General features: G+C 47.1%; 1 protein-coding gene across 1 annotated transcript in view; it reads left to right on the top strand.

Moving 5' to 3' along the window:
• LOC141161570 (voltage-gated delayed rectifier potassium channel KCNH8-like) overlaps positions 1 to 27,624 on the top strand; it is a 754,200-nt gene that overhangs the window by 604,361 nt on the left and 122,215 nt on the right. The window contains exon 11 of the mRNA XM_073646536.1: positions 8,190 to 8,404. Coding sequence (XP_073502637.1) covers positions 8,190 to 8,404 — 215 coding nt within the window. The remainder of the gene's footprint in view (positions 1 to 8,189; positions 8,405 to 27,624) is intronic.

The raw sequence follows: 27,624 nt of genomic DNA, 5'->3' as shown, positions 1-27,624 counted from the left end.
TTTAACCAGTTAATGGGGGCCAAGTGGTTCTCTAAAATTGACCTTAAGGGGGCATACAATCTGTTGCGCATGAAGGAGGGTGACGAATGGAAGACTGCTTTTAACACTCCTGTGGGTCATTTTGAGAATCTGGTTATGCCTTTTGGTCTTACTAATGCTCCTGCATTTTTTCAGAATCTTATTAATGACATCCTTAGACCTTTGATCGGCAAAAATGTGGTTGTGTATTTGGATGACATTTTGATTTATTCGCCGGATCTGGAGTCTCATTGGCGGAGCGTACGTGAGGTATTACAGTTATTAATGGACAATTCGCTTTTTGCTAAGCTGGAGAAATGTGAGTTCGCTGTACAGAGAATTAGTTTTTTGGGTTACATTATCTCCAGCGAAGGTTTTGAGATGGACCCGGTTAAAGTTCAAGCTGTACAGGAATGGCCTAGGCCTATTGGTTTGAAATCGATACAGAGGTTTTTAGGTTTCGCCAATTATTACAGAAAATTCATAAAAAAATTTTCTAGTATTGTCAAACCTCTGACCGATCTCACCAGGAAAGGTGCTGATGCGGTTCAGTGGTCTTCTGAGGCCATTGAAGCTTTTGTGTATCTCAAGGAGAGGTTCACCTCTGCTTCCATCCTTATGCAGCCTGATGTGACTAAGCCGTTTTTGGTTGAGGTTGATGCTTCCTCTGTGGGGGTTGGCGCAGTATTGTCTCAGGATAACGGGGATGGATTACATCCCTGTGCCTTTTTTTCAAAAAAATTTTCGGAGACTGAACTGAATTACGATATTGGTAATCGGGAATTATTGGCTATTAAACTCGCATTTGGACACTGGCGCCACTTCTTGGAAGGTGCGGAATTTCCCGTTCAGGTTCTTACGGATCATAAAAATCTGATATATCTTGATGCTGCCAAGCGCCTGAATGCCCGTCAGGCTAGGTGGGCACTGTTTTTCTCGCGGTTTAATTTCTCCGTTACTTACATCCCTGGTACTAAGAATGTTAAGGCGGATGCCTTGTCTCGCAGTTTTTCTCCCATAGTCGGTGCTGAGAAAGAGGAGAACATTTTACAAGAAGGTGTTGTGATAGCTGCTTTGGACTCCGCTTTGGAAGATGAGATTCTTAAAGCACAGGAGAATGCCCCATCTAACACTCCTCATGGGAGGTTGTTTGTGCCTGGGACCTTTAGGAGAGATTTGTTTGTTGAGTGTCATGAGTCTCGGTTGGCAGGTCATCCCGGAATCTCTGAGACCAAGAGACTGGTGGGTCGCAGTTTTTGGTGGCCTGGATGGCAGAAGGAGGTCATTAAGTGGGTGCGTCAATGTACTATATGTGCTAGATCTAAGTCCTCACATACTCCTGCTGCGGGGTTGCTTTGTCCTTTGGAGGTTCCCAGTGCTCCTTGGACACATTTGGCTATGGACTTTATAACTGACCTTCCCCCCTCTGAGGGTTTTACTGTCATCTGGGTGGTCGTGGACCGTTTTAGCAAGATGTGTCACTTGGTTCCCTTCGTCAAACTGCCCTGCGCTAAAACTCTCGCTAAGGCCTTTGTCAAGGAAATTGTCAGACTTCATGGCGTTCCTACTGACATTGTTTCTGATAGGGGTCCTCAGTTCGTGGCTCGTTTTTGGCGTGCCTTTTGTGACAGGCTGGGAGTTCATTTGTCGTTCTCGTCCGGATATCATCCTGAATCTAATGGCCAGACAGAAAGGAAAAACCAGGATGTTGAGCAGTTCTTGCGTTGTTTTGTGGCAGACAATCAAGAGGGGTGGTCTGAGTTTCTGCCACTTGCTGAATTTGCTCTGAACAATCATACATCTTCTTCTGCTGGTTGTTCGCCTTTTTTTTGTTGTTCTGGGAGACATCCGTCATTTGGGTCGTTCTCCAAGTTGGGATCTGCCGTGCCTGAGGAGGAGAATTAATCCGGTATTTCATGTCTCTCTGTTAAAAAAAGCTGTTGTGTCGGATGGTGACGCCTCTGCCTCTGTTCCTCCGGTGGTGGAGGACGGGGAATATGAAATTTCTCGCATCCTTAACTCTAGACGGTATAGAGGTAGTTTGCAGTATCTTGTGGCCTGGAAAGGTTTCGGACCCGAGGATAACTCTTGGGTGAGGTCAGATGATGTTTCCGCGTCCAGACTTATCAGAGCGTTTCACAGGAGATTTCCTGATAAGCCTGGTCCTAGGGGATCCGGAGGATCCTCTTAGAAGGGGGGGTACTGTTAGAACCTTGCTCTTAGGTTTTTTCCTTTGCTGGTCACATGACCTTGTTGGCCTATTTAATCCTGCTCCGCCCTTCTGGCTTTGCTGGACTTCATTGTATAACTACTTTCTAGCTAGCCTGTGCTCTGTATCTAACTCTGTTAGTTTGCTTGGTCTACGGACCTCTATGTTCTATATTTTTTGTTTGTTCGTCTGTCTGCTACTATTTCTGTTAGGAGGTGTCCCATTTTCCTCCCAGTCCTTAGTACTTGTAGGGATTCCTTCCCCACATCTATAGGTCTCCGTACAGACTAGCTTAGGACTTTAGCAGGTCTGATCGCAGGATCAGGTTCCCTGTTCCATCGTAGGGATTCAGCTGAGTTCTATCGTAGGGACAGATCTCCTCTCTTTCCTTAGCTCTGGTAGCAGAACATAACACCAGCAGCACGCAGTATAAGGCAATAATACCTGGCTAGATCGGTGTAATACACTAACCATACTGCGTTAGCTCACCCGTAAACTAATTTCAGATAAGAGAGGTAATATTGCAGAATATAGAATCTATTTGAATTGGCCTTACCATTATTAAGAAGTGGGTCTCCTATGCTGTTATGCTGTTATGCTGTTATTTCGTATGCAGCAAGTTCAAGGGCTGCCAAAAATTAGGACGCACTCCAATACCAATTTGAAAAGACATAGTGGAAGGCCACAGTTAAAAAGTTATTTTCTATTATTAAGGAGTGGGTCTCCTATACTATTATTGCGTGTGCAGCAAGTTCAAGGGCTGCCAAAAATTAGGACGCACTCCAATACCAAGTTGAAGAGACGTAGTGGAGGGCCTCATTTAAAAATTTATTTTCTATTATTAAGTAGCGGGTCTCCTAGACTGGTAATGCCCATGCACTAAGTGCATGGACTGAAAAACATTGACCCCTGGGGGTATACATATATATTATATATAAAGTTAGAGGTAAGCCTCTAAAAATAGTTCCTATGTACATCATAAACATCCTTAAAAAAATTATGTGGGTGTTGCATGATGGTCACCCTGGTGATATGGTGGTGGAGGATGAGGAGAAGGAGAAGGAGGAGGGCGACATAAAATAGAAGAAATCCTAAAGCGTACACCCATGTCTGGGTGTGAAAGGGTGCATGGGAATAGACCCCCAAAAAGATAAACACTGGATTTGAGTTTATGTTCTGCTGCTATCATCCGGTGGTGTTGAGAAGTCTGGTCCAATCAAGCCCTTGTTCAGTTTGATAAGAGTCAGCCTGTCAGCATTTTCAGTTGACAGGCAGATGCGCCTATGAAGACCCGGGGTCTTCCATGGGTGTAACGCTACTCAGACAACACAGGGCGAGGGTAAAACAGTGTGGCAAGACTTTATTGAACCACAAAGCAGACAATAAATGCATAGAACAGTCCCAGCAAATACCCAAGATGATACAACATTACACAGTCTCATCCTTCCGCTTCGCCCGCCTGGGATAGAACAGACTTTGTGACTTCCAGGGCCAACTACCTCAGCCAGTGGCCCCCCGCTTCTGGTGGGCCCCCACAGAGAGAAGGTAGCGGTAAGCTTAGGAAGCTAGCAGTCCATCAAGGTACAAGGCCAGAAGACCCAAGGGTCCCTCCCTGGCCTCTCCGAGAGTTTCCATGGCTTCCAGATGACCAGCTGGTCCCAATCTGGCTTCTCAGAATGATTCCATGGGTTCCATGCAACCGGACAGTCCCTGATGGCAACCCCAAACAACATACAACATATCCATGGGGTCAGGTGACTTCATCGTCCCAACCTGGTCTCCCCAAATGTATCCATGGTCTCTCTGATGGTCAATGGAGCCAATCCGTTTCCAGTCAGGGCCGATAGCCTTAGACCGGAATCATGTCGAATGCAAATCTGTGTCTCTCTAGGTAAAGCCATGCTTCCACGCTGATGGTGTGACAGAGTCGCTCATCTTTTCCTTCTCCTTGATTCTGTTTGCAGCACTGCAAACATCACTGTTTATATGTACATCTGTGTAAGGTCATCAGTCTCAGGTCAGAGGTAAAGGTGCAGGGCTTATCAGGTCTTATTGTTTGAGCTAATCAATATACATAGCTGGTATAGCAGGGGCTCTTTAAATCAACATCCCTGTTTCAGAATCTGGTCTGTTCTTATTGACCAGGCACTTAAATACACATACATTCACAAGTCAACAGAAAAACAATAGTGTATTTCTCTTGGATTAACAAATCTAAATGACTGGCTGATAAAAATTTTAAGCTGTATCGTCACAGCGCCTATCAGTTATAATGTGGGCGGCGGCACTAAAAACCATCTCTGAATAAATGCTAGCGGCCAGGATCTCCAAGGCGTAGAGAGACAGTTCATGCCACGTGTCCAGCTTAGATACCCAATAGTTGTAAGGTACAGAGCAATCGTGGAAGACACTGGTACGGTCACCAAGGTAGTTCTTCAGCATCTTCCAAATCTTTCCCTCCATGACAGAGTACCCTGCGTATCAGGGCCTGGGCACTGGGAGGGTCTAGGAAAACTGTCCCACACCTTTGACTGTGTTCCCCTGCCTCTGCCGCATCTGGTTTCTGTCCCCCTTGCCTGTACTCCTTGGTTATCCAACTAACTGTGACCTCTGCCGCCAGCATTGTCAGATTGTAATTTTTTTAATAATTCTTCAACAAGCGCCTTCTGGTACTGCAACATTTTATTAGACCTCTCCGCCACGGGAAGGAGAGATAGAAAGTTCTCCTTGTAGCGTGGGTCTAGAAGTTCTCCTTGTAGCATGGGTCTAGAACCATACATACAGAAATCTACATTACAGACTAAAAGTTTGGACACACCTTCTCATTTAAAGATTTTTCTGTATTTTCATGACTATGAAAATTGTACATTCACACTGAAGGCATCAAAACTATGAATTAACACATGTGGAATTATATACTTAACAAAAAAGTGTGAAACAACTGAAAATATGTCTTATATTATAGGTTCTTCAAAGTAGCCACCTTTTGCTTTGATGACTGCTTTGCACACTCTTGGCATTCTCTTGATGAGCTTCAAGAGGTAGTCACCAGAAATGGTTTTCACTTCACAGGTGTTCCCTGTCAGGTTTAATAAGTGGGATTTCTTGCCTTCTAAATGGGGTTGGGACCATCAGTTGTGTTGTGCAGAAGTCTGGTGGATACACAGCTGATAGTCCTACTGAATAGACTGTTAGAATTTGTATTATGGCAAGAAAAAAGCAGCTAAGTAAAGAAAAAAGAATGGCCATCATTACATTAAGAAATGAATGTCAGTTTCCTACCGTGGAAACCTTCAAAAGGAACTTGAAGACCTACCTCTTCCTACAAGCCTACAACCTGCAGCAACCACCGCTCCACCATACCACTGCACAGCCAGCTCTACCCTCACCTACTGTATCCTCACCCAACCCTTATAGACTGTGAGCCCTTGCAGGCAGGGTCCTCTCTCCTCCTGTACCAGTCGCCGTCACATTTTTGTTCAAGATTATTGTAATTGTTTTTGCTATGTATACCCCTTTTTTACATGTAAAGCGCCATGGAATAAATGGCGCTATAATAATAAATAGTAATAATAATGTGGTCCAGACTCATGGCTACTGAGACTGGACCATGTGGAAGACAGGGTGGTGGTTGCAAACTGACTGGAAGCATTATCTATTTATCTGCTATCCAACCAACAACCTTTTCACACTGGTCCGGCTTCAAGAGTGGTATTCCGCGGCCCCCTAGAAAGAGGGACAGGAAGCTAGGTTGACATGATGTGGGTGCTTGTTGTGCTCCCTCAGCAGGCACAGTTTCATCTTGGCCACAGCCTCGGCCTCTGCGTGCACCAGCACCATCACGTCCACTTCCCTGTCCCTTACCACGCGCCACCAGGATCATGTCTAATGACCACGGTTTTAGGAAGTGACCTAATAGATATGGTATTGGTTAGTGATCAAGTGTGAATAGGTTTTAACACACAACTGGCAGACTTTAGATGGAGTATATTTGTCACATTGCCAAAAATGTCAGGATTATTACCGCAGTAATATAGGATCACGTCTGATGACCATGGTTTTCGCCAGTGGCCAAATAGATATGCTATTGGTCAGTGACCAAGTGTCAATAGGTTTGAACACACAACTGGCAGACTTTAAATGGAGAATCACGTCTGATGACCACGGTTTTAGGAAGTGACCTGGGATGCAGAGATGCTTCCAGGGGTCTTCCCCATGCTGTTCCCATTTCATTTGAGCACTGTTTCCATCGATATGACCAATTTTTAGGCCCCCTCCAGATCTCTGGGGGGGCCGCCGGAAAAATGCTCGAGTTTCCCATTGACTTACATTGGGCTTGTTACTCGTGTCAAGCACCCGAGCATTACAATTTGCTCGACCCGAGCAACGAGCACCCGAGCATTTTAGTGCTTGCTCGTCACTAATGGCTACTAATAAAACACAATTTATTACAAGTGACAGAAATGAGAAGAGCAAGCAGGAAACATTTTATGCATACTGATTAGTTTGCTCCTATTTTTTGGCAGGGCTATGCTATTAAAGAAGCACTCCTCCTCCCATCAATGTTTTTATCCTCTTAATATATTGCAGTCATCATATTATATAGCACTCTGTACTTACAGTTGCTCATTTTGCCTTTGAACTCAGTTAATTCTTCTCTTTTCTCAGCTCTATGTAGAAACAAGAAGTATCTTTTCCCTGCATGAATCATTCCCCTCTTCAACTCCTTTACCAGCTGCTCAGCAAATCCTTCTGCCAGGGACTTTTGCAATGATGACTCATGCAGGGAAAAGAGACTTCCTGTTTCTACATAGAGCATAGAAGGATTCAGCTAGTCTGTTTTTAATCATGTGATTTCATAGACCTAATGGAAAAGAAAATAAATAGCTGGGTAGAAGAGTAAAATGAGCAATTGTAAGTACTCAGTGCCATATAATATAATTATAACAATATATTAACAGGATAAAAACTTTGATGGGAGGAGTGCTTCTTTAAAGTTCGAACATTACTGTTTAGATAATCCTAAAAAATACCTATAATCAGATAAGAATAATATAATAAATGACACATAACATTTTATAAGAAAAGATGTAACATGTTTATTACATGGATATGTAATAAGAAGCTTATAACATATGACTTAAAGCAGGTGTCTCCAACCTGAGGCTCGGGAGGCACATGTGACCTTCAGTCCCATAATATATGGCTCGCTGCTGTTTATCAGTTTTTAACATTAGCATCAGGTCTAACTAATAGCTATGAAGAGCAGGTGTCCAGATGGTAATTTTTGTGAGCACTGAAAAAAAAAACGAGGTATGTTCCAGCTCCTTAGAATAAAATCCAAAATGTATTAAGCTTAGAATAAAATCCAAAATGTATTTAATCCATGTAAAACATTGAAAAAGCTCCTAAAGAAAGCACCAATGTGAGGAGGATAAGGCAATTTTTGGGAGCATCACCTCACAGAAGAGCAGATCTGGAGCAAATATACTGGTGAGGAGGAGGAGGTGGCAAAAATGTGGTAAGCTGCTAAGTTAGAGAGGTGCTTGAAGTTGGATGCAGTAGTGTGGGAACTCATGGATGTAAAGTCTAGAAGCATAGGTGTTACATGTCCACAGTATGCTTTCTATGTGGAAGCTTTGGCTGTCATTTTACTGGTAATGGATGGACTTAGTTTTCCTACTGTGTGGGGGTGCAGTGCTGTGGCTCATGACCATCTCTCAGAGCCAAATGTGGCTCTCAAGGTAAGAAGGGTTGGGGATCACTGATTTAACGTATAACACTCAAAACAGGTCAGCTATTTCATCTCTAGTTTTAGCTGGAGCAAACTTATGAATTCAAAAGGGGTAGTGTAAAAACGCGTTGCAAATTTCAAAGGTAACACAATAAAAGCAACTGAGTTGCATACGAATGCTTTGGTGTTAAAAGCCAAAATATGACGCTGACACTTTGATCTTTCCAGGTAAAGGAGATCTGATTGGTTCAGACAATCTCAACAAAAACTGGGTAATTAAGACCAATGCCAATGTGAAAGCCTTAACTTACTGCGATCTGCAGTACATCAGTCTGAAGGGACTTCGGGAGGTCTTGGAGCTCTATCCAGAATACTCCCAAAAATTTATCTCTGAAATCCAGCATGACCTCACCTACAATCTTCGGGAAGGCAGTGAAGCAGATGTAAGTTTGCATGTTATTATGTCCTGGTGATAATATTATAGTTTTCAATCACATCAGTCATTACAAGTAGTACATTGTTATGCAAAGGACAGTGGGAAAATTGACTCAAAAACGCTAATTTCTGTATGGTGAAATGTCTTTATCAGTTTTGTCCAAAGATTATCTGTGAATTTTTCAGGAAACTGTAAATATACAAAGCATTTGTGAGTTTAGCATCAGGTCAGATCCAAAGTAAATTTTATATATGTGAACTTTCTGTCTTGCGCTGGAACTCTTACTTTGAAAGTACAGCAATTATAGAAGTGATACAAGAAATCAATGAAAGTTGGTTCTTTCTCAGGAAGAAAATGATACTTGTTTAGAGATATGTAATGATGTGAGCGTCCGTGATAAGAGTATTGATAGAAAAGCCTTCTATTATGTAGTTACTTATAATTCCCATGCTCATTGTAAATGTGTTCATTTCTTATCCTCTTTTTGTTTCTATTCTGCAAGTTAGTAGTTTGGAATTTTAAGGCAATTAAAGTTTCTTGAAAATCCTCTTGTGTTCACACTTTGTGGCCACTGTCTGTTTTTTGCTGCATTCGCTGTAAAACCACATTGTTTTTGCAGCTATTTTTTAAAATCATGGTAAGACTTTGCACCATTGCTGCTATTCTGATGATAAAAAAACCACATGGCAGCTGCAACATGTGAACACAACCTTAGGCCACTTTTACGTGAAAATATTTAAATCAGTATTTATTGTAATCCAAAACCAGAAGTTGGACGAAACACAGACTAGGTTGTTTCATTTATTATTTTTTTTCTCTGCAGGTTTCACACTTGAGTTTTGGCTTGTTCAGACAAGCGTATATTCGGCCAGTGTGTTATCTGTGGGCTCAGCAGTCAGCACACTGACCCAACAATGACCTGTGTGTCATTGCACACTAGCAATTTTTCATATGGACTAATGATCCATGTGAAAAAATTGCAGCATGTACTGGTCTTGTCCATTTTACAGACTAGGCTTGCGCATGCAAACAGCAGGCAGCTCCTGCACCCGTCCTCTATGCGGATGAGCATAAAGAGCTAGTCACATCTGAATTTGCTCATGTGACTGGCCTAAGTCTTGGTAGAGCTTTGTCAAACCAGCCTTTTGCTTACACATACTGATACAAAATTCTGAGCAAAATATTTCTGCAAATGACCTGAATTTATTGTGATTAAAGGGTTATTCTTAAATTATTAAATAGCTTTAATTAGACAGACAGCATGAAAATTAACAAGTTTACAATTGACTTGTTTTTTCTATTTGCTGTCATACTCATGCAATGAATACTTTTATTTTTCATAGTGTACAGCTGGTTTTCATGGAGCTCGGCTACCAGTGCTTGCTCAGACCCTGGCCAACTGTGCGCAGTAGTTACATTTCAGGAGAGGAGTTAACTCTTAACATACCAGCCATTTCTTTCTAGCACGTTGATTTCTACACTGTGTTCAGAATTATTAGGCAAGTTGTATTTTAGAGGATTATTTTTATTATTGATCAACAACTATGTTCTCAATCAACCCAAAAGACTCATAAATATCCAACCTTAATATTTTTGGAAGTTGGAGTGGGCTTTTTTAAGATTTGGCTATCTTAGGAGGATATCTGTTTGTGCTGGTAACTATTACTGTGCCGAATTATTAGGCAACTTAATAAAAACCAAATATAACCCCATCTCACTTGTTTATTTTCACCAGGTAAACCAATATCAGTGCACAACATTTAGAAATAAACATTTCTGACATGCAAAATCAAAAACCAAAAAAATTAGTGATCAATATATCCACCTTTCTTTATGATGCCACTCAACAGCCTTCCATCCATAGATTCTGTCAGTTTCTTGATCTGTTTTCGATCAACATTGCGTGCAGCAGCCACCACAGCCTCCCAGACACTGTTCCGAGAGGTGTACTGTTTTCCCTCCCTATAGATGTCACATTTTATGATGGACCACAGGTTCTCTATGGGGTTCAGATCAGGTGAACAAGGGGGCCAGGTCATTATTTTTTCTTCCTTTATACCTTTATTGGCCAGCCACGCTGTGGAGTAGTTGGATGCATGTGATGGAGCATTGTCCTGCATGAAAATCATGTTTTTCTTGAACGATACCGACTTTTTCCAGTACCACTGCTTGAAGAAGTTGTCTTCCAGAAACTGGCAGTAGGTCTGGGAGTTGAGCTTCACTCCATCCTCAACCCGAAAAGGTCCCACAAGTTCATCTTTGATGATACCATCCCATACCAGTACCCCACCTCCACCTTGCTGGCGTCTGAGTCGGAGTGGAGCTCTCTGCCATTTACTGATCCAGCCTCTGGCCCATCCATCTGGCCCATCAAGAGTCACTCTCATTTCATCAGTCCATAAAACCTTTGAGAAATCAGTCTTAAGATATTTCTTGGCCCATTCTTGACGTTTTATCTTATGTTTCTTGTGTAAAGGTGGTTGTTTTTCAGCCTTCCTTACCTTGGCCATGTCCCTCCGTATCGCACACCTTGTGCTTTTTTATACTCTAGTAACGTTGCAGCTCTGAAATATGGCAAAACTGGTGGCGAATGGCATATTGGCATCTTCACGCTTGATTTTCCTCAATTCATGGGCAGTTATTTTGCGCCTTTTTTGGCCAACACGCTTCTTGCGACCCTGTTGGCTATTTGCCATGAAACGCTTGATTGTTCGGTGATCACGCTTCAAAAGTTTGGAAATTTCAAGACTGCTGCATCCCTCTGCAAGACATCTCACAATTTTGGACTTTTCAGAGCCCGTCAAATCTCTCTTCTGACCCATTTTGCCAAAGGAAAGGAAGTTTCCTAATAATTAAGCACACCTTCTATAGGGTGTTGATGTCATTAGTCAATACCCCTGCTCATTACAGAGATGCACATCACCAGATTTACTTAATTGGTAGTTGGCTCTCAAGCCTATGCAGCTTGGAGTAGGACATGTATAAAAAGTATCATGTGATCAAAATACTCATTTGCCTAATAATTCTGAACACAGTGTATACAGCAGTTAACTGCTCACTTCCTTCTCCCTCCCTCTAAGCTCCTGACAAGCTGCCGTTATAAATCTCTTCACAATTCTGTAGAATCACAATCTTCACAACCTGCATCACAGCTCAGCTGTCACTCTCCCGAGTGTATTGTGCAAATGCCTTTTTGTTGATGCACTTAATGGATTGTTTGGTGTTTATTTTCCATTGACTTCTATTGCCAATTTTCATTCAGTAATCAGAATCTGTGCATGCTGCCATTTTTTTTATTTCATCCCAACTCTGTGTCAATTTTTGACATTAACTACAATAGAGTCAATGTGTAAACTGATTTGTAGTAATTTATATGGCCCAAAATTGAATGTTAAAATCTACCGTATGATTTTTTGCTACAATTTTCAGAAATTGCAGTATAGTTGCTACGCTTTACCATGATTTTTGAAAAGTGCTGTAAACTTGTGGTAGCTTCACCATGTATTCAGAATATTACAAAAAAAGTTGAGAGATTGCATTAAGTGAGCAAACCCTGAGGGCTCATTCAGATGATTTTTTTCATACTCAAAAAATGGTCCGAGTTTCATCAGTGTTTTTGAGTGGATCATATTTCATATTTTTTACTGTGCCATTGGATTGTTCGGTGCCATGTATGATTTCAGCTGTTGAAGGTAGCCACGTTGTTATATGTCAATGTATTTAACGGGTCTGGGAGGCGGAACTGTGACACCCCAGGGGTCTGGTTGTCACAGTGATAGAGATATTACGTCTGAGAGCAGGTGGGAGGTCCTTTGGTCAGGGATCCTGTGCATGCCACACCTCCTGCCCAGCCTTGGGAGGGGAAGAACTTCCCCTGTATAAACCCGGGGCTGAGGCAGGGTTAGTGAGTCCAGGAAGAGTAGAGACAAGAGCAGCATAGGAAGCAGCAGAGTCACAAGGAGTCAGGGGCTGGCAGCTAAAGAGCTCGCCCTGACTAAGAAGATTCTTTACCGGACCCGGAGTCCGAGGCTGTGGGGACTAACTTCTACCCAGCAGCAGAATCCGTCAGGCAGGGGATTACAGGTCCCCTGGCCCAGAAGCCCGAAGGCACGGTCACACGCGTGGGACCAGCACCGCCATCGTGGAGCGGAAGCCATTAGAAGGCCCCGAGTCACCGGCCATACGGGTGAGCACCACACGGTACACTCAGGGACGTGGGCTACTTACATCAGCTTCTAGCAAGGTAGCCAGAAGAGTACAGTCAGCTTGGGAGGCCTACAACTACGCCTGGCCAGGGGAGATCCCATCTGCTCAAGGACTGACCAGGCCCCGTTCGCTAGCAAGTACTCCGGGAGGGTCTATCGTTGTTACCAGTAAAGACCCTGAACGCTACCATACCGTCTCTGAGTGGTTCCTGCTACCCCCATCATCCACGTCGGCTGCCCTGAGGCCATACCCCTCCCGTTGGGGGTTATACTATCACGCTGCACCATCCTTCCACCGGCCTCAGCGGTCTGCCCTGCAGCAGCAGCCCCCTGGCTGCATTCAACGGGTGGCGTAGTCATCAACCATTTTCTACCGCTAACAGACTGCCGTCCAGTTTGACTCCCTGGGCACGGACCGGGTCACCGCCACGAGACTACAACCCTAAACAGATCCGGCTCCGGGTAAGCTCCCGCGTGCGCAACGCAGCGCGACACAGGCCCAGGGGCGCGTCAACTTTGGCGTAGTCGGCAGGATCACGTGCCCGCAACCACCGGGTACTGCGTGCCTGAAAAGCAAAGACTGTTCAAACTTACCAGTGGTGAAGATTCCCGCCATCGGTGAAGATTCCCGCCATCCGGCGCCATCTTCAGCCTTCTTCCCGCCATCGGTGAAGTTTCCCGCCATCCGGCGCCATCTTCAGCCTTCTTCCCGCCATCCGTGGAGTTTTCCCGCCATTGGACGCCATCTTGAGGACGCCGCGCGGGAAGAAGAGGGGCGTGGACTCCGAAAGCGCGCGAGAACTGAAGCCCCGCCTCACGTCCGGACGTTGCGTAAGGTCCTGGAAGGAGCCCAGCAGACGCCGACGTCACAGGAGCGCGACGGAAGGTCCTCAACCCTGACGATCCACTGCGGAGCCGCGGCCTACGGAACAGGATCATCGCAAGGTAGGCCACGGTCCACTAGGGGGGAGGAAGATGTCGGATACGGAGGAGAGCTCCACTGCCTCAACCCCCGCCAGCGCTACCGCTGTTGCAGTTATGCCCTTCACCATGCCCTATATCCCGGGAGCAGCTTGGCTACCCCAGTACTCAGGGGAGTCACATACCCTGCATGACTTTAGAGAAAAGCTGGATAGCCTCTTCCAGGTGTACCCCCTCACAGAAGAGCAAAAAGTGAGCATCCTGGTGGCCCAACTAACTGGGGCAGCCAAAAGGGAAGTAAAATCCTGGCCACCTGGGAGGAAGACTGTCGCAGGGATACTAACCCGGCTGAAGGACACCTTTGATACCCGCACCTCAGCCGAGATTAAACTTAGATTCTACGGGTGCAAGCAGCGAGCGCATGAGAGTATAAGGGACTATGCACTCAACCTACAAGAGGCCCTGAGGGCCATTAAGCAGACCGACCCTAATGGAGTGGGAAACGAGGACAGGCTGTTGACCGAACAATTTATAGAGGGTTTATATTGCAATGCCCACCGCACCCAGTTGCGGGCAATGGCCTTACAGGACCCTCATCTAGAATTTGCACAGTTCAAGGACAGAGCCATCCGGGTGCTCCGAGAACCGGCACCAGGTGGCGTTGTGACCCACAGACGCCCCACTACCACTTACTACCAGGAGGCGGCGCCCTTGTCAGCAGGGCCTGTGGGAGCTGATGCGCAGGCTTTGGACAATGACCCGGCTCCAGACCTACACCATCAGGTCCAAGAGCTAGCTAAAAGCGTTGCTGCGCTAACCCGAACTGTGCAGTCTTTACAGGTTTCCACTCCAGGGAAGATCCAGCTGGCATCCGGACCGGAGGACATCCCGTGGCGTCGACCAAGGAGGACCCCACCGGCCAGAGGAAGACCCAGTGACCGATACAGCGAGGACGGACGACCCATCTGCCGCCGCTGCAATCAACCCGGACATATGGAAAGGTACTGTTCTTTAAACGGGCACAACCTGGGGTAGAGGGCCAACCCCCAGGAAAAAGATCACCAGGCCCATCGAACTGGCGCGACAGATATGTGGGAGGACGTCCAGTCTTGCCTGTGGTACTGGATGGCATTCCCATGAGTGCCCTACTGGACACCGGGTCACAGGTCACCACCATCCCGTACGTGCTCTTCAAGCAGTACTGGAATGACTCGGATATTACCCGCTACCCTGACGACGACTTGAGTATCATCGCCAGCAATGGTCAGCCCGTGCCACAGATCGGATTTAAAGAGGTGACCATCAAAATTGGTAGAGTCGAACTGGCCGCACAGGGACTGATCATTGTAGATATTGACAAACATGAGAGTCACCCAAAAATAACTCTAGGAACTAATGTAATTGAAAATTGTCTTGCAGAGGTGATTTTCCTTTTACAGCAGGTTGCCAAGAATGCCAGCTCCGGCGAGCAGCGGGTGCTCCAGAAAGAGATCCGGGCACTGATGCAACGGCAACAAGTGGAACTCTCCGGCGGTGAGATTGGTAGCGTAAGAATGTGTGACCCTTTTCCTATTGCCATGCCCCCAAAAAGTGAAATGATGATTTGGTGCCGGGCAGCTATTGGTCTGAGAGGTAGAGATTACCAGGCAATGGTAGAACCAGTTTACTCAGACAGTAGGCCCACCATTTTGACAGCACGGGGGGTGGTCAATGTACGCCATGGGAGGGTGCCCGTTCGCATAATAAATATCGGGGAGAGGGAAGTGTACCTGCCCCGGTATGCCACGCTAGCCAAATTATATACCACTAAGCAAAATTCTATACAATCTGTGGAACCCTTGCCTCCATCTCACCCGGAAGAAGGTAACGGCTCTAAGAAAGACATGGAGGACTGGTGTCAGCAACTACATCTGGGTACTGACTCCACTCCCTCACACCAGAAACAAGGAGTCTATCGGGTGGTTCAAGAGTATGAGAGAGTGTTTAGTAAACACCCGTTAGACTTCGGGCGAGTCAAGGGGGTAGAACACCGCATCCCCACGGGAGATCATCCTCCCATAAAAGAGAGGTATCGACCCGTACCCCCTGCACATTACCAACACGCCAAGGGGATGCTTAGAGACATGAAGGAGGCTGGGGTAATCCGGGATAGCTGTAGCCCCTGGGCAGCCCCACTAGTTTTAGTCAAAAAGAAAGACAACACCATGAGGATGTGTGTAGATTACCGGAAAATCAACCGTATCACACACAAGGATGCGTACCCCTTACCAAGGATAGAGGAGTCATTGGCTGCTTTAAGATCTGCTAACTTCTTCTCTACCTTGGATCTCACTAGCGGGTACTGGCAGGTTCCTGTAGCAGAGGCGGACCGGGAGAAGACCGCATTCACCACCCCGATGGGACTTAGCGAGTTCACCTGCATGCCGTTCGGACTCTGCAACGCCCCAGGAACCTTCCAACGATTAATGGAGTGCTGTCTGGGCCACAGAAACTTCGAGACGGTCCTGTTGTACCTGGACGATGTCATCGTATACTCCAAAACTTATGAGGACCACCTGAAACACCTGGCGGAGGTGTTCGAAGCTCTGGCGAGTTACGGCCTAAAGGTGAAACCCTCCAAGTGTCACCTCCTGAAACCAAAGGTGCAATACCTGGGACACGTGGTGAGCGCTGACGGAGTGGCTCCCGACCCCGATAAGATCACCGCAATTAAGGGATGGCCAAGCCCCTCCAGCGTAAAAGAAGTGCGGCAGTTCCTAGGGTTGGTAGGCTACTACCGAAGGTTTATTCCCGGTTTCACCAAAAAGGCAGCACCTATGCAGGACCTCCTGATAGGCCAGTCCCGGAAGGCCAAGAACCAGAAGCCGCCCTTCAAATGGGAAAAGCTAGAAGAAGAGTCCTTCCGCCAGCTGAAGATGGCCCTCACGGGGGATGAAATCTTGACGTACCCGGACTATAGCCAGCCCTTCATCCTCTACACCGACGCCAGTAACATCGGGCTAGGAGCCGTACTGTCCCAGATTCAGCAGGGGAGAGAACGAGTAATCTCCTATGCCAGCCGAAAACTGCGACCCACCGAAAGGAACCCCGAAAATTACAGCTCATTTAAGCTAGAGTTCCTGGCCGTGGTATGGGCAGTCACCGAGCGCTTTAGGCATTACCTCGCTTCTTCCCGGTTCACCGTATACACGGATAACAACCCACTGACACACCTGGACACGGCAAGACTCGGTGCCCTGGAGCAGAGGTGGATGGCCCGTCTGTCCAACTACGAGTTCACAATTAAATACCGGGCAGGGCGCTCCAATACCAACGCGGACGCCCTGTCCAGGATGCCCAACCTGCCGGACGGAGGAGAAGATCCGGAGGGACTGGAAGAAGTTGAACTCCCTGCGTTCCACCGTCATGGGACTATCCAGTATTCCCACCGGGTAAGGAGTAAGCAGGCTGCTACGTTGAACCCCTTACCTCACTACAACTGGGCGGAAACGCAAGACAGCGACCCTGCCGTCCGACTGGTGAAGGAGATGCTGACTCGCCCGGAGGCTAGCCTGGAATCAGACGCTCCAGAGGAAGCCAAACAACTATGGGCAGAGAAGAGTCGACTGTTCCTTTACAAGGGGAAGTTGTGCCGCAGAATGGTTAACTCCAGGACGCATGAACTACTCTGGCAAGTAGTGGTGCCACGAAGAGACGCAGCCATGGTGATGGAGGCATACCACGACGGAGCTGGACACTTCGGGTGGAAAAAGCTGGAGTTCCTGCTGCGCGAGCGGTTCCACTGGGTAGGCATGAGGGGAACCATCGAGAAGTGGTGCAGAGACTGTGGCCCGTGCAATCTGAGAAGGAAGGACCGGGCCAGCCAGAAGACTCCCCTGCAGTCCATCGTCACCCGGCAACCGTTGGAACTGGTAGCCTTGGATCATGTAAAACTGACCCCCAGCAGAAGTGGCTACGTCTACGCGTTAACCATCGTGGATCATTACTCCCGGTTTCTGGTTGTCGTCCCCGTCAAGGACTTAACGGCTCGAACAGCAGCTAGAGCCTTCCAGCAGCAATTTTGCCGTCCACACGGGTACCCGGACCAAGTGCTGACGGACCAGGGACCTGCCTTTGAAGCGGAGGTCTTCCAGGAATTCTGCAATCTGTATGGCTGCCGGAAGATAAGGACGACACCCTACCATCCGCAAACTAATGGACTTTGTGAGAAAATGAACCAGGTGGTAATGGATCTTCTAAAAACGTTGCCCCTGGAAGAACGCAGTCTGTGGCCTGAGAAGTTGCCCGATCTGGTGGACCTATACAACCACATCCCGGTAGGTTCCACCAACTGTACCCCGGCTTACCTAATGAGGGCAAGACCTGGTAAGTTACCTGTTGACCTGGAAATGGGAGTCCTGACGCCCGAGGACACTTCACCAGAAACGGACTGGGACACAGAGAGGCAGCAGCAGTACCGGAAAGTACAGGAGAGCGTGGAGCGAAGTCTCTGTCAGGCTAGGGAAAGACAAGAGAAGACTTACAACCAGTATGCTCCCGCTGTTCCCCTGGTACCCGGAGAGCAGGTCTTGAAGAGGAAGAGACGGCTCCACAAGTTGGACGACCAGTGGGAGAAGGACCCGTACACCGTACTGCCCTCAAGCCACGAGAACCCGAAGGTCTGTACCATCAGTAAAGACGGAGGGGAAACCACAGCCATTGTATCCCGGGACCACCTGAAGAAGTGCCCCGAACAACTGAGGAACCCTGAGGAGGAACAGGAAGACCATCGACCCGTGGAAGAAAGGGAAGATATGGTTAGTACCGTGCTCGGGGACTTCCCTCGGTCTTGGACTCAAGTCAATGGTGCAGTTGTGGTACCCGTACTCACCTTCCTCCAACCATCATCCCAAGAACCTACGGAGCAACGGGTAGAGCTGGAAGAGCAGCCGGTCCAGGAGGCAGAAGACTCCACCCAAGCGGAACAGGAGAATCCACCCTCTGCTTATAGTGAGCCTGCCGTACCCCTAGTGAGACAAAGAGCCGGTAGACAGCTGCCCAGTTTACCCTTGACAGCTCCTACACCCTGTAGTTCAGGGCCAGACAGTCAGCTCCGTAGGTCCACTAGGGCCACTAGAGGCCAGTTATCCGCACGTTGGAGGATCTAAATGTTTAAGTTGTTTTACAATGTTTACCTGTTTATTGTTGCTTGTGTGTAATTTTGTGTTTCTAGTTGTTTTTAGGAGTCTTCGGTGGATTTACCGGGAATCCTTTGTATATAGTTGGAGCGTAACCCAGGATGGACTAGAGACTGTTAAGGACTCGGGGTAGGACAGACCCCTACCTGGTTACGTCTCCCTGTGTTGGTGAAATGGACACCTTTGCTTTTCTTCAAAGACTGCACCCGGTTGCGGACATCCGTGACCATCTTATTGTGTTTCCTTATTGTATTTTATTGTTCTTTGATATACCTTGTTATATTTTTCTAAAAAGTGTTTAGTCCCGGAGTACTAAATTTCACTAGGGGGGAGTGTGACACCCCAGGGGTCTGGTTGTCACAGTGATAGAGATATTACGTCTGAGAGCAGGTGGGAGGTCCTTTGGTCAGGGATCCTGTGCATGCCACACCTCCTGCCCAGCCTTGGGAGGGGAAGAACTTCCCCTGTATAAACCCGGGGCTGAGGCAGGGTTAGTGAGTCCAGGAAGAGTAGAGACAAGAGCAGCATAGGAAGCAGCAGAGTCACAAGGAGTCAGGGGCTGGCAGCTAAAGAGCTCGCCCTGACTAAGAAGATTCTTTACCGGACCCGGAGTCCGAGGCTGTGGGGACTAACTTCTACCCAGCAGCAGAATCCGTCAGGCAGGGGATTTCAGGTCCCCTGGCCCAGAAGCCCGAAGGCACGGTCACACGCGTGGGACCAGCACCGCCATCGTGGAGCGGAAGCCATTAGAAGGCCCCGAGTCACCGGCCATACGGGTGAGCACCACACGGTACACTCAGGGACGTGGGCTACTTACATCAGCTTCTAGCAAGGTAGCCAGAAGAGTACAGTCAGCTTGGGAGGCCTACAACTACGCCTGGCCAGGGGAGATCCCATCTGCTCAAGGACTGACCAGGCCCCGTTCGCTAGCAAGTACTCCGGGAGGGTCTATCGTTGTTACCAGTAAAGACCCTGAACGCTACCATACCGTCTCTGAGTGGTTCCTGCTACCCCCATCATCCACGTCGGCTGCCCTGAGGCCATACCCCTCCCGTTGGGGGTTATACTATCACGCTGCACCATCCTTCCACCGGCCTCAGCGGTCTGCCCTGCAGCAGCAGCCCCCTGGCTGCATTCAACGGGTGGCGTAGTCATCAACCATTTTCTACCGCTAACAGACTGCCGTCCAGTTTGACTCCCTGGGCACGGACCGGGTCACCGCCACGAGACTACAACCCTAAACAGATCCGGCTCCGGGTAAGCTCCCGCGTGCGCAACGCAGCGCGACACAGGCCCAGGGGCGCGTCAGAACCTCTGAGCAACTGTACAAGGGGGCGGTCCTTGTAAGGAAGCGGGTGGCTCCCAGGGAAGACGGGCAGGTAGTCACGGCAAGTGACAGGGACAGTCTCTGGGTAGAAGGGCAGGTAGTCACGGCAAGTGACAGGGACAGTCTCTGGGTAGAAGGGCAGGTAGTCACGGCAAGTGACAGGGGCAGTCTCTGAGTAGAAGGACGGGTACTCACGGCAAGTGACAGGGACAGTCTCTGGGTAGAAGGACAGCAGGCAGGTGGCTGGTGAGCGCTCCCAGGTGAGCGGGCGAGAGTCTTTGGACAGGCAGGTGGTCACGGCAAGTGACGGCAAAGCCTCCAGGTAGGCTAGCAGGCAGGTAACAGGTGAGCGCTCCCAGGTGAGCGGGTAAGAGTCTCTGGACGGGCAGGTGGTCACGGCAAGTGACGGCAGAGCCTCCAGCTAGGCTAGCAGACAGGTAGCAGGTGAGCGCTCCCAGGTGAGCAGGCAAGAGTCTCTGGACAGGCAGGTGGTCACGGCAAGTGACGGCGGAGCCTCCAGGTAGGCTAGCAGGCAGGTAGCAGATGAGCGCTCCCAGGTGAGCGGGCAGGCTGGTCCATAGACAGACTGACAGGTGTCGGAAGGCAGACCGTTGGACCGCAGGCTTGCAAGCAGGTAAACGGATATCAGGCAGGTATCAAGCAGGAATCTGGCAGGTGACTGGCAGGTAACAGGCAGGAATCTGGCAGGTGACTGGCAGGTAACAGGCAGGAATCTGGCAGGTGACTGGCAGGTAACTGGCAACGGGACCTGAGGGCTGAAGCAGAGTGAAGGCTTTGCAACAACATTGCTCGGGCACCTCCATTTTGGAGGAGGTGCCTTATATATGGTGAGGTCCTCCGGCCATTGGCCGGGGACTCCTTAGGACGGCGCGCGGCCCCTTTAAGAGAGGGGGAGCGCACGCGCGCCCTAAGCACAGTGGCCGGGAAGCAGCGCGCGCTGCCAGCAGAGCGGGAGGAGGACGCCGGGCACGGAGTGGAGAGGTGAGGGGAACAGCGTCCCCGCCTAGCAGGAGGCAGGGACGCCGACGCTACAGTACCCCCCCCTTTAGGCCCCCCCTTTTTTAGGCCAGACAGAAATTTATCAAGGATGAGAGGGGCATGGATGTTCTCCCGGGGCTCCCACGTTCTCTCCTCAGGACCAAACCCCTTCCAATCTACCAGAAAAAAGGTTTTTCCCCTTACCCTTTTGGTGGCCAGAATGTTCTCTACCTCAAACTCGTTTTCAGCGGAAACCGGAGCAGGAGGCGTACCTGTAGACTTGGAAAAAGAGTTAAGTACCACGGGTTTGAGGAGAGATACATGGAAGGAGTTAGGGATCCGCAAGTTGGCCGGGAGTTTCAATTTATAGGCCACTGGGTTGATTTGTTTGATAACTTCTAGTGGGCCGATGAACCGAGGCCGTAACTTGTAGGAAGGAATCTTGAGGCGGACATACTTGGACGAGAGCCAGACTTTATCTCCAGGACGGAATTGTGGAGGATCCAGGCGTTTTTTGTCAGCGTGTTTTTTCATCCGCTCGGACGACTGAAGGAGTGCGGATCGGGTACTCTCCCAAATGGAGGAAAATTTGCTAACGAGAGATTCCGCAGCCGGATTGTCCACCGAGGTGGAGACGGGAAATGGGATCCGAGGATGCTGACCGAAGACTACAAAAAACGGGGATCTGGAGGAAGATTCACTCTCGTGATTATTGTAAGAGAATTCGGCCCATGGCAGGAGATCCACCCAGTCTGAATGGTGGGCATTAACGAAGTGCTGGAGGTAACTGGCCCGAGCAAACTGTAACGGGTCTGGGACGCGGAACCTCTGAGCAACTGTACAAGGGGGCGGTCCTTGTAAGGAAGCGGGTGGCTCCCAGGGAAGACGGGCAGGTAGTCACGGCAAGTGATAGGGACAGTCTCTGGGTAGAAGGGCAGGTAGTCACGGCAAGTGACAGGGACAGTCTCTGGGTAGAAGGGCAGGTAGTCACGGCAAGTGACAGGGGCAGTCTCTGAGTAGAAGGACGGGTACTCACGGCAAGTGACAGGGACAGTCTCTGGGTAAAAGAACAGCAGGCAGGTAGCTGGTGAGCGCTCCCAGGTGAGCGGGCGAGAGTCTTTGGACAGGCAGGTGGTCACGGCAAGTGACGGCAAAGCCTCCAGGTAGGCTAGCAGGCAGGTAGCAGGTGAGCGCTTCCAGGTGAGCGGGCAAGAGTCTCTGGACAGGCAGGTGGTCACGGCAAGTGACGGCAGAGCCTCCAGGTAGGCTAGCAGACAGGTAGCAGGTGAGCGCTCCCAGGTGAGCAGGCAAGAGTCTCTGGACAGGCAAGTGACGGCAGAGCCTCCAGGTAGGCTAGCAGACAGGTAGCACGTGAGCGCTCCCAGGTGAGCAGGCAAGAGTCTCTGGACAGGCAGGTGCTCACGGCAAGTGACGGCGGAGCCTCCAGGTAGGCTAGCAGGCAGGTAGCAGATGAGCGCTCCCAGGTGAGCGGGCAGGCTGGTCCATAGACAGACTGACAGGTGTCGGAAGGCAGACCGTCGGACCGCAGGCTTGCAAGCAGGTAAACGGATATCAGGCAGGTATCAAGCAGGAATCTGGCAGGTGACTGGCAGGTAACAGGCAGGAATCTGGCAGGTGACTGGCAGGTAACAGGCAGGAATCTGGAAGATGACTGGCAGGTAACTGGCAACGGGACCTGAGGGCTGAAGCAGAGTGAAGGCTTTGCAACAACATTGCTCGGGCACCTCCATTTTGGAGGAGGTGCCTTATATATGGTGAGGTCCTCCGGCCATTGGCCGGGGACTCCTTAGGACGGCGCGCGCGGCCCCTTTAAGAGAGGGGGAGCGCGCGCGCGCGCGCCCTAAGCACAGTGGCCGGGAAGCAGCGCGCGCTGCCAGCAGAGCGGGAGGAGGACGCCGGGCACGGAGTAGAGAGGTGAGGGGAACAGCATCCCTGCCTAGCAGGAGGCAGGGACGCCGACACTACAATGTAATTCATTATACCTGAAACATTTTGTAATTTGTTCTAATATATTTTATTTTTTAATTCCTAACCATATTCAAGATGGTGCATTACAAGAACTAATGTTCTGATTTACTATAAGAAGTTCTGCAATTGCTTGTGCAGGTCATGATCCAAAAAGGCTTTAAGACTCTGAACGTAAATGATAAATGTTTCCATTCCCTGACAGCATACATCTTGAAAATGTGTTTAGAATGATTTAAAAACGATGCAAACCGCTTTGTTATACAATTAAGTGGCAAATGGATTCTCATCCGCTTCTCTTCTATTGAGAGGAGCAGATGAGAATCTAGTCGGTATGTGACCGCCATGTATACTGGAGGTCATGTGACTACTAACGCTCGATCTGGCAACAAGCAATATGCATAATACACATTGTTAGGATGTGCCAATCTGCAGTCTCATAAAGTGACTGCATAAATTTAACTTAAGACGGAAACCCCCTTTAATCTGCAATTACAAAATAAATAATAAAACTCCTTTTATGATATTAATTAATACCAATGACTGTTACTGGTTCATTTTGTGTAATAGATACAGTAATCAGAATGAATATTGGGCAGTGAATCTTTGATAGAAAGAGCGCACAATAAGATTTTCTTAAGTCTCTGAGCTATAAACCAATCCGCAGTTTTATTCATAGTAAATATTGGGCTCAGACTGCACCGTTCTCATGGGACTGGGAAAGAAAAAGTTTTGAGAATTGAAAGATGCCTCCAGCAGCAAAGGTGTCAACAAAACATCTCATTCTGAGTGATCAGTTACAATGGTTGCATCAGTCCTCATTCATTACCCATCTGTTCTCATGAATATTGAGTACATTACCATGACAGCCAGGAATAATAGTTTTCATTATTAGCAGCACAGAGAAATCCACGAATATACCTTAGGTGTGACTACTAGTGATGATCGCGTATGTTTCATTAACCTTTTCCAGCGAGCATGCTTGGGTGCTCGCCGAGTATTTCGGCGTGCTCAGGATTTCTTTTATTGTCGCCGCAGCTGCAAGTGTCACGGCTGTTAGACTGATGGTCAGTCAATCTCTGCATGTGTCACAGCTGTCTAACAGAGTATTCTGAGTTATTAGAGGTGTCCCCCAGCTCAAGACCCTCACCTATTAGCCTAAAAGGAAAGAGCATCTACCAAGGGTAATGGTTACTCTAGGGCAGGGTTCCCCAACTCCAGTCCTCAAGGCCCACCAACAGGTCATGTTTTCAGGATTTCCTTACTATTGCTCAGGTGATAATTCCATCACCTGCACAGACCATAATTACACCACCTGTACAATACTAAGGAAATCCTGAAAACATGACCTGTTGGTGGGCCTTGAGGACTGGAGTTGGGGAACCCTGCTCTAGGGGACCCAGTGCATTCAGATACCACACAGACAAATCATTGATTTCATTAAAGACCGGTGTAATGCATTATTTCACCTACGATGGCGCTGCTGGGAAATTGAATACTGGATACTTTTTTCCTAGATCCTCTATAGCTTACTCCTCTAAAACATTTTAAAGGCTGAACTATAATATATATGAATATATATACATACATACTTAAAAATATATCTATAAACAAATTTTTTATATATATATTGTATATATAATACAATAATATTATAATATTATATTTATATTGTGTGTGTATATATATATATATATATATATATATATATATATATACAGTACAGACCAAAAGTTTGGACACACCCTCTCATTTAAAGATTTTTCTGTATTTTCATGACTATGAAAATTTTACATTCACACTGAAGGCATCAAAACTATGAATTAACACATGTGGAATTATATAGTTAACAAAAAAGTGTGAAACAACTGAAAATATGTCTTATATTCGAGGTTCTTCAAAGTAGCCACCTTTTGCTTTGATGACTGCTTTGCACACTCTTGGCATTCTCTTGATGAGCTTCAAGAGGTAGTCACCGGAAATGGTTTTCACTTCACAGGTGTGCCCTGTCAGGTTTAATAAGTGGGATTTCTTGCCATATAAATGGGGTTGGGATCATCAGTTGTGTTGTGCAGAAGTCAGGTGGATACACAGCTGATAGTCCTACTGAATAGACTGTTAGAATTTGTATTAGGGCAAGAAAAAAGCAGCTAAGTAAAGAAAAACAAGTGGCCATCATCACTTTAAAAAATGAAGGTCAGTCAGTCTGAAAAATTGGGAAAACTTTGAAAGTGTCCCCAAGAGCAGTTGCAAAAACCATCAAGTGCTACATAGAAACTGGCTCACATGAGGACTGCCCCAGGAAAGGAAGACCAAGAGTCACCTCTGCTTCTGAGGATAAGTTTAACCGAGTCACCAGCCTCAGAAATCGCAGGTTAACAGCAGCTCAGATTAGAGACCAGGTCAATGCCACACAGAGTTCTAGCAGCAGACACATCTCTACAACAACTGTTAAGAGGAGACTTTGTGCAACAGGCCTTCATGGTAAAATAGCTGCTAGGAAGCCACTGGTAAGGGCAGGCAACAAGCAGAAGAGACTTGTTTGGGCTAAAGAACACAAGGAATGGACATTAAACCAGTGGAAATCTGTGCTTTGGTCTGATGAGTCCAAATTTGAGACCTTTGGTTCCAACCACCATGTCTTTGTGCGATGCAGAAAAGGTGAACGGATGGACTCTACATGCCTGGTTCCCACCGTGAAGCATGGAGGAGGAGGTGTGATGGTGTGGGGGTGCTTTGCTGGTGACAGTGTTGGGGATTTATTCAAAATTGAAGGCATACTGAACCAGCATGGCTACCACAGCATCTTGCAGCAGCATGCTATTCCATCCAGTTTGCGTTTAGTTGGACCATCATTTATTTTTCAATAGGACAATGACCCCAAACACATCTCCAGGCTGTGTAAGGGCTATTTGACCAAGAAGGAGAGTGATGGGGTGCTACGACAGATGACCTGGTCTCCACAGTCACCAGACCTGAACCCAATCGAGATTGTTTGGGGTGAGCTGGACCGCAGAGTGAAGGCAAAAGGGCCAACAAGTGCTAAGCATCTCTGGGAACTCCTTCAAGATTGTTGGAAGATCATTTCCGGTGACTACCTCTTGAAGCTCATCAAGAGAATGCCAAGAGTGTGCAAAGCAGTCATCAAAGTAAAAGGTGGCTACTTTGAAGAACCTAGAATATAAGACATATTTTCAGATGTTTCACACTTTTTTATATAATTCCACATGTGTTAATTCATAGTTTTGATGCCTTCAGTGTGAATATACAATTTTCATAGTCATGAAAATACAGAAAAATCTTTAAATGAGAAGGTGTGTCCAAACTTTTGGTCTGTACTGTATAGATATATTTTTTTGTTTTGTTTGTTTTCTCTTTTTACAAATATATTTCTCATAAATACATACCCGCACACACATAATTGTGGGGGCATGTACATTTACCAGTGTATCATAGATATACAATTTATTTATATATGGAAGGTTACATGGTCTGTAACCTTTAACGCAAGAGAAACTGCAAAACTTATTTTGCGTTGATTTACATTAGCACTAATGCCTAATGGGATTCTCCACATTACATTGCACTGCACTCTGTAGATTTCTCTCTGTTCCGCTGTTTATTCCAGATGCCACTGCGTGCATGCAGCATATAGAGATAGCACGGAGCATAAACCTGAATTAGCAATCCCTCGGAGGATGGGGGTTTGGAGATGTCTTCTGATCCTAAAAATAGCTCTCGGATCTATTCATAGCCGCACGGAGCGGCTGCCTCTGTTGGTGTATTCCCACTGGGCGAAGACGCTATAAATAAAACTTGCTGTGCTGGATTTCCTCTTCGACTACCTAATTAACTGACTTAAGACGGCATAAAGCATAGATATGAGAGAGAAAATGAGACTTGGCAGGTGCCACTAAGTCCAGCATATAGTTAGAAATTAATAGTTGCACGTCTGGATAATTAACATGAATATTCAGATTGATAGACGTTTCATTCTGATTACACATTTATGTATAAATATAAGAAGGCATTAATAGAGAAGTAATCTCTAAAGAGAGCCCTAGACTTGATCACCTCCTATGTCCCTATGGTTCCAAATTTACTACACTGCTGTTTGGTGTCCTTCTAGTATTGTATCCACATAATATTAACATCATTACATCTTAAAGTCTATTTATTATCTTAAAATCATCTATAGTTTAATAAAGCTGTGTTGTTGTTGAATTTTTTGTGTGCTTTTAAGCAAGTTTATTATTTTTCAGTGATGTTTTTACTATTTTCTGTGTCACTATATATATACATTGTATATATATATATATACATTGTACATGTTGTGTGGGTAACATGCAGTGTTTGTGGGGGGACACACTGCATTTCGCACAAATATTGCATGTTACAAACACTGAATGTTATACACACTGAATGTTACACCTACGGCATGTTAAGCACACACTGCGTATTACACACACAATTACACACACACACATACTGTATGTTATATATACACACACTCCATGCTATATATACACACTGTATGTTACACATACAGTTGAAACCAGAAGTTTACATACACTATATATATCTGCAACATGAACTAAGGAAAGATAGGGGA

Source organism: Phyllobates terribilis, unplaced genomic scaffold (assembly GCF_046119375.1).
Source record: "Phyllobates terribilis strain yellow unplaced genomic scaffold, ASM4611937v1 Scaffold_9__5_contigs__length_417890890, whole genome shotgun sequence".
Taxonomy (NCBI): domain Eukaryota; kingdom Metazoa; phylum Chordata; class Amphibia; order Anura; family Dendrobatidae; genus Phyllobates; species Phyllobates terribilis.
The sequence above is the reverse complement of the archived record's forward strand: the minus strand, read 5'-3'. Positions and strand labels throughout refer to the sequence as shown.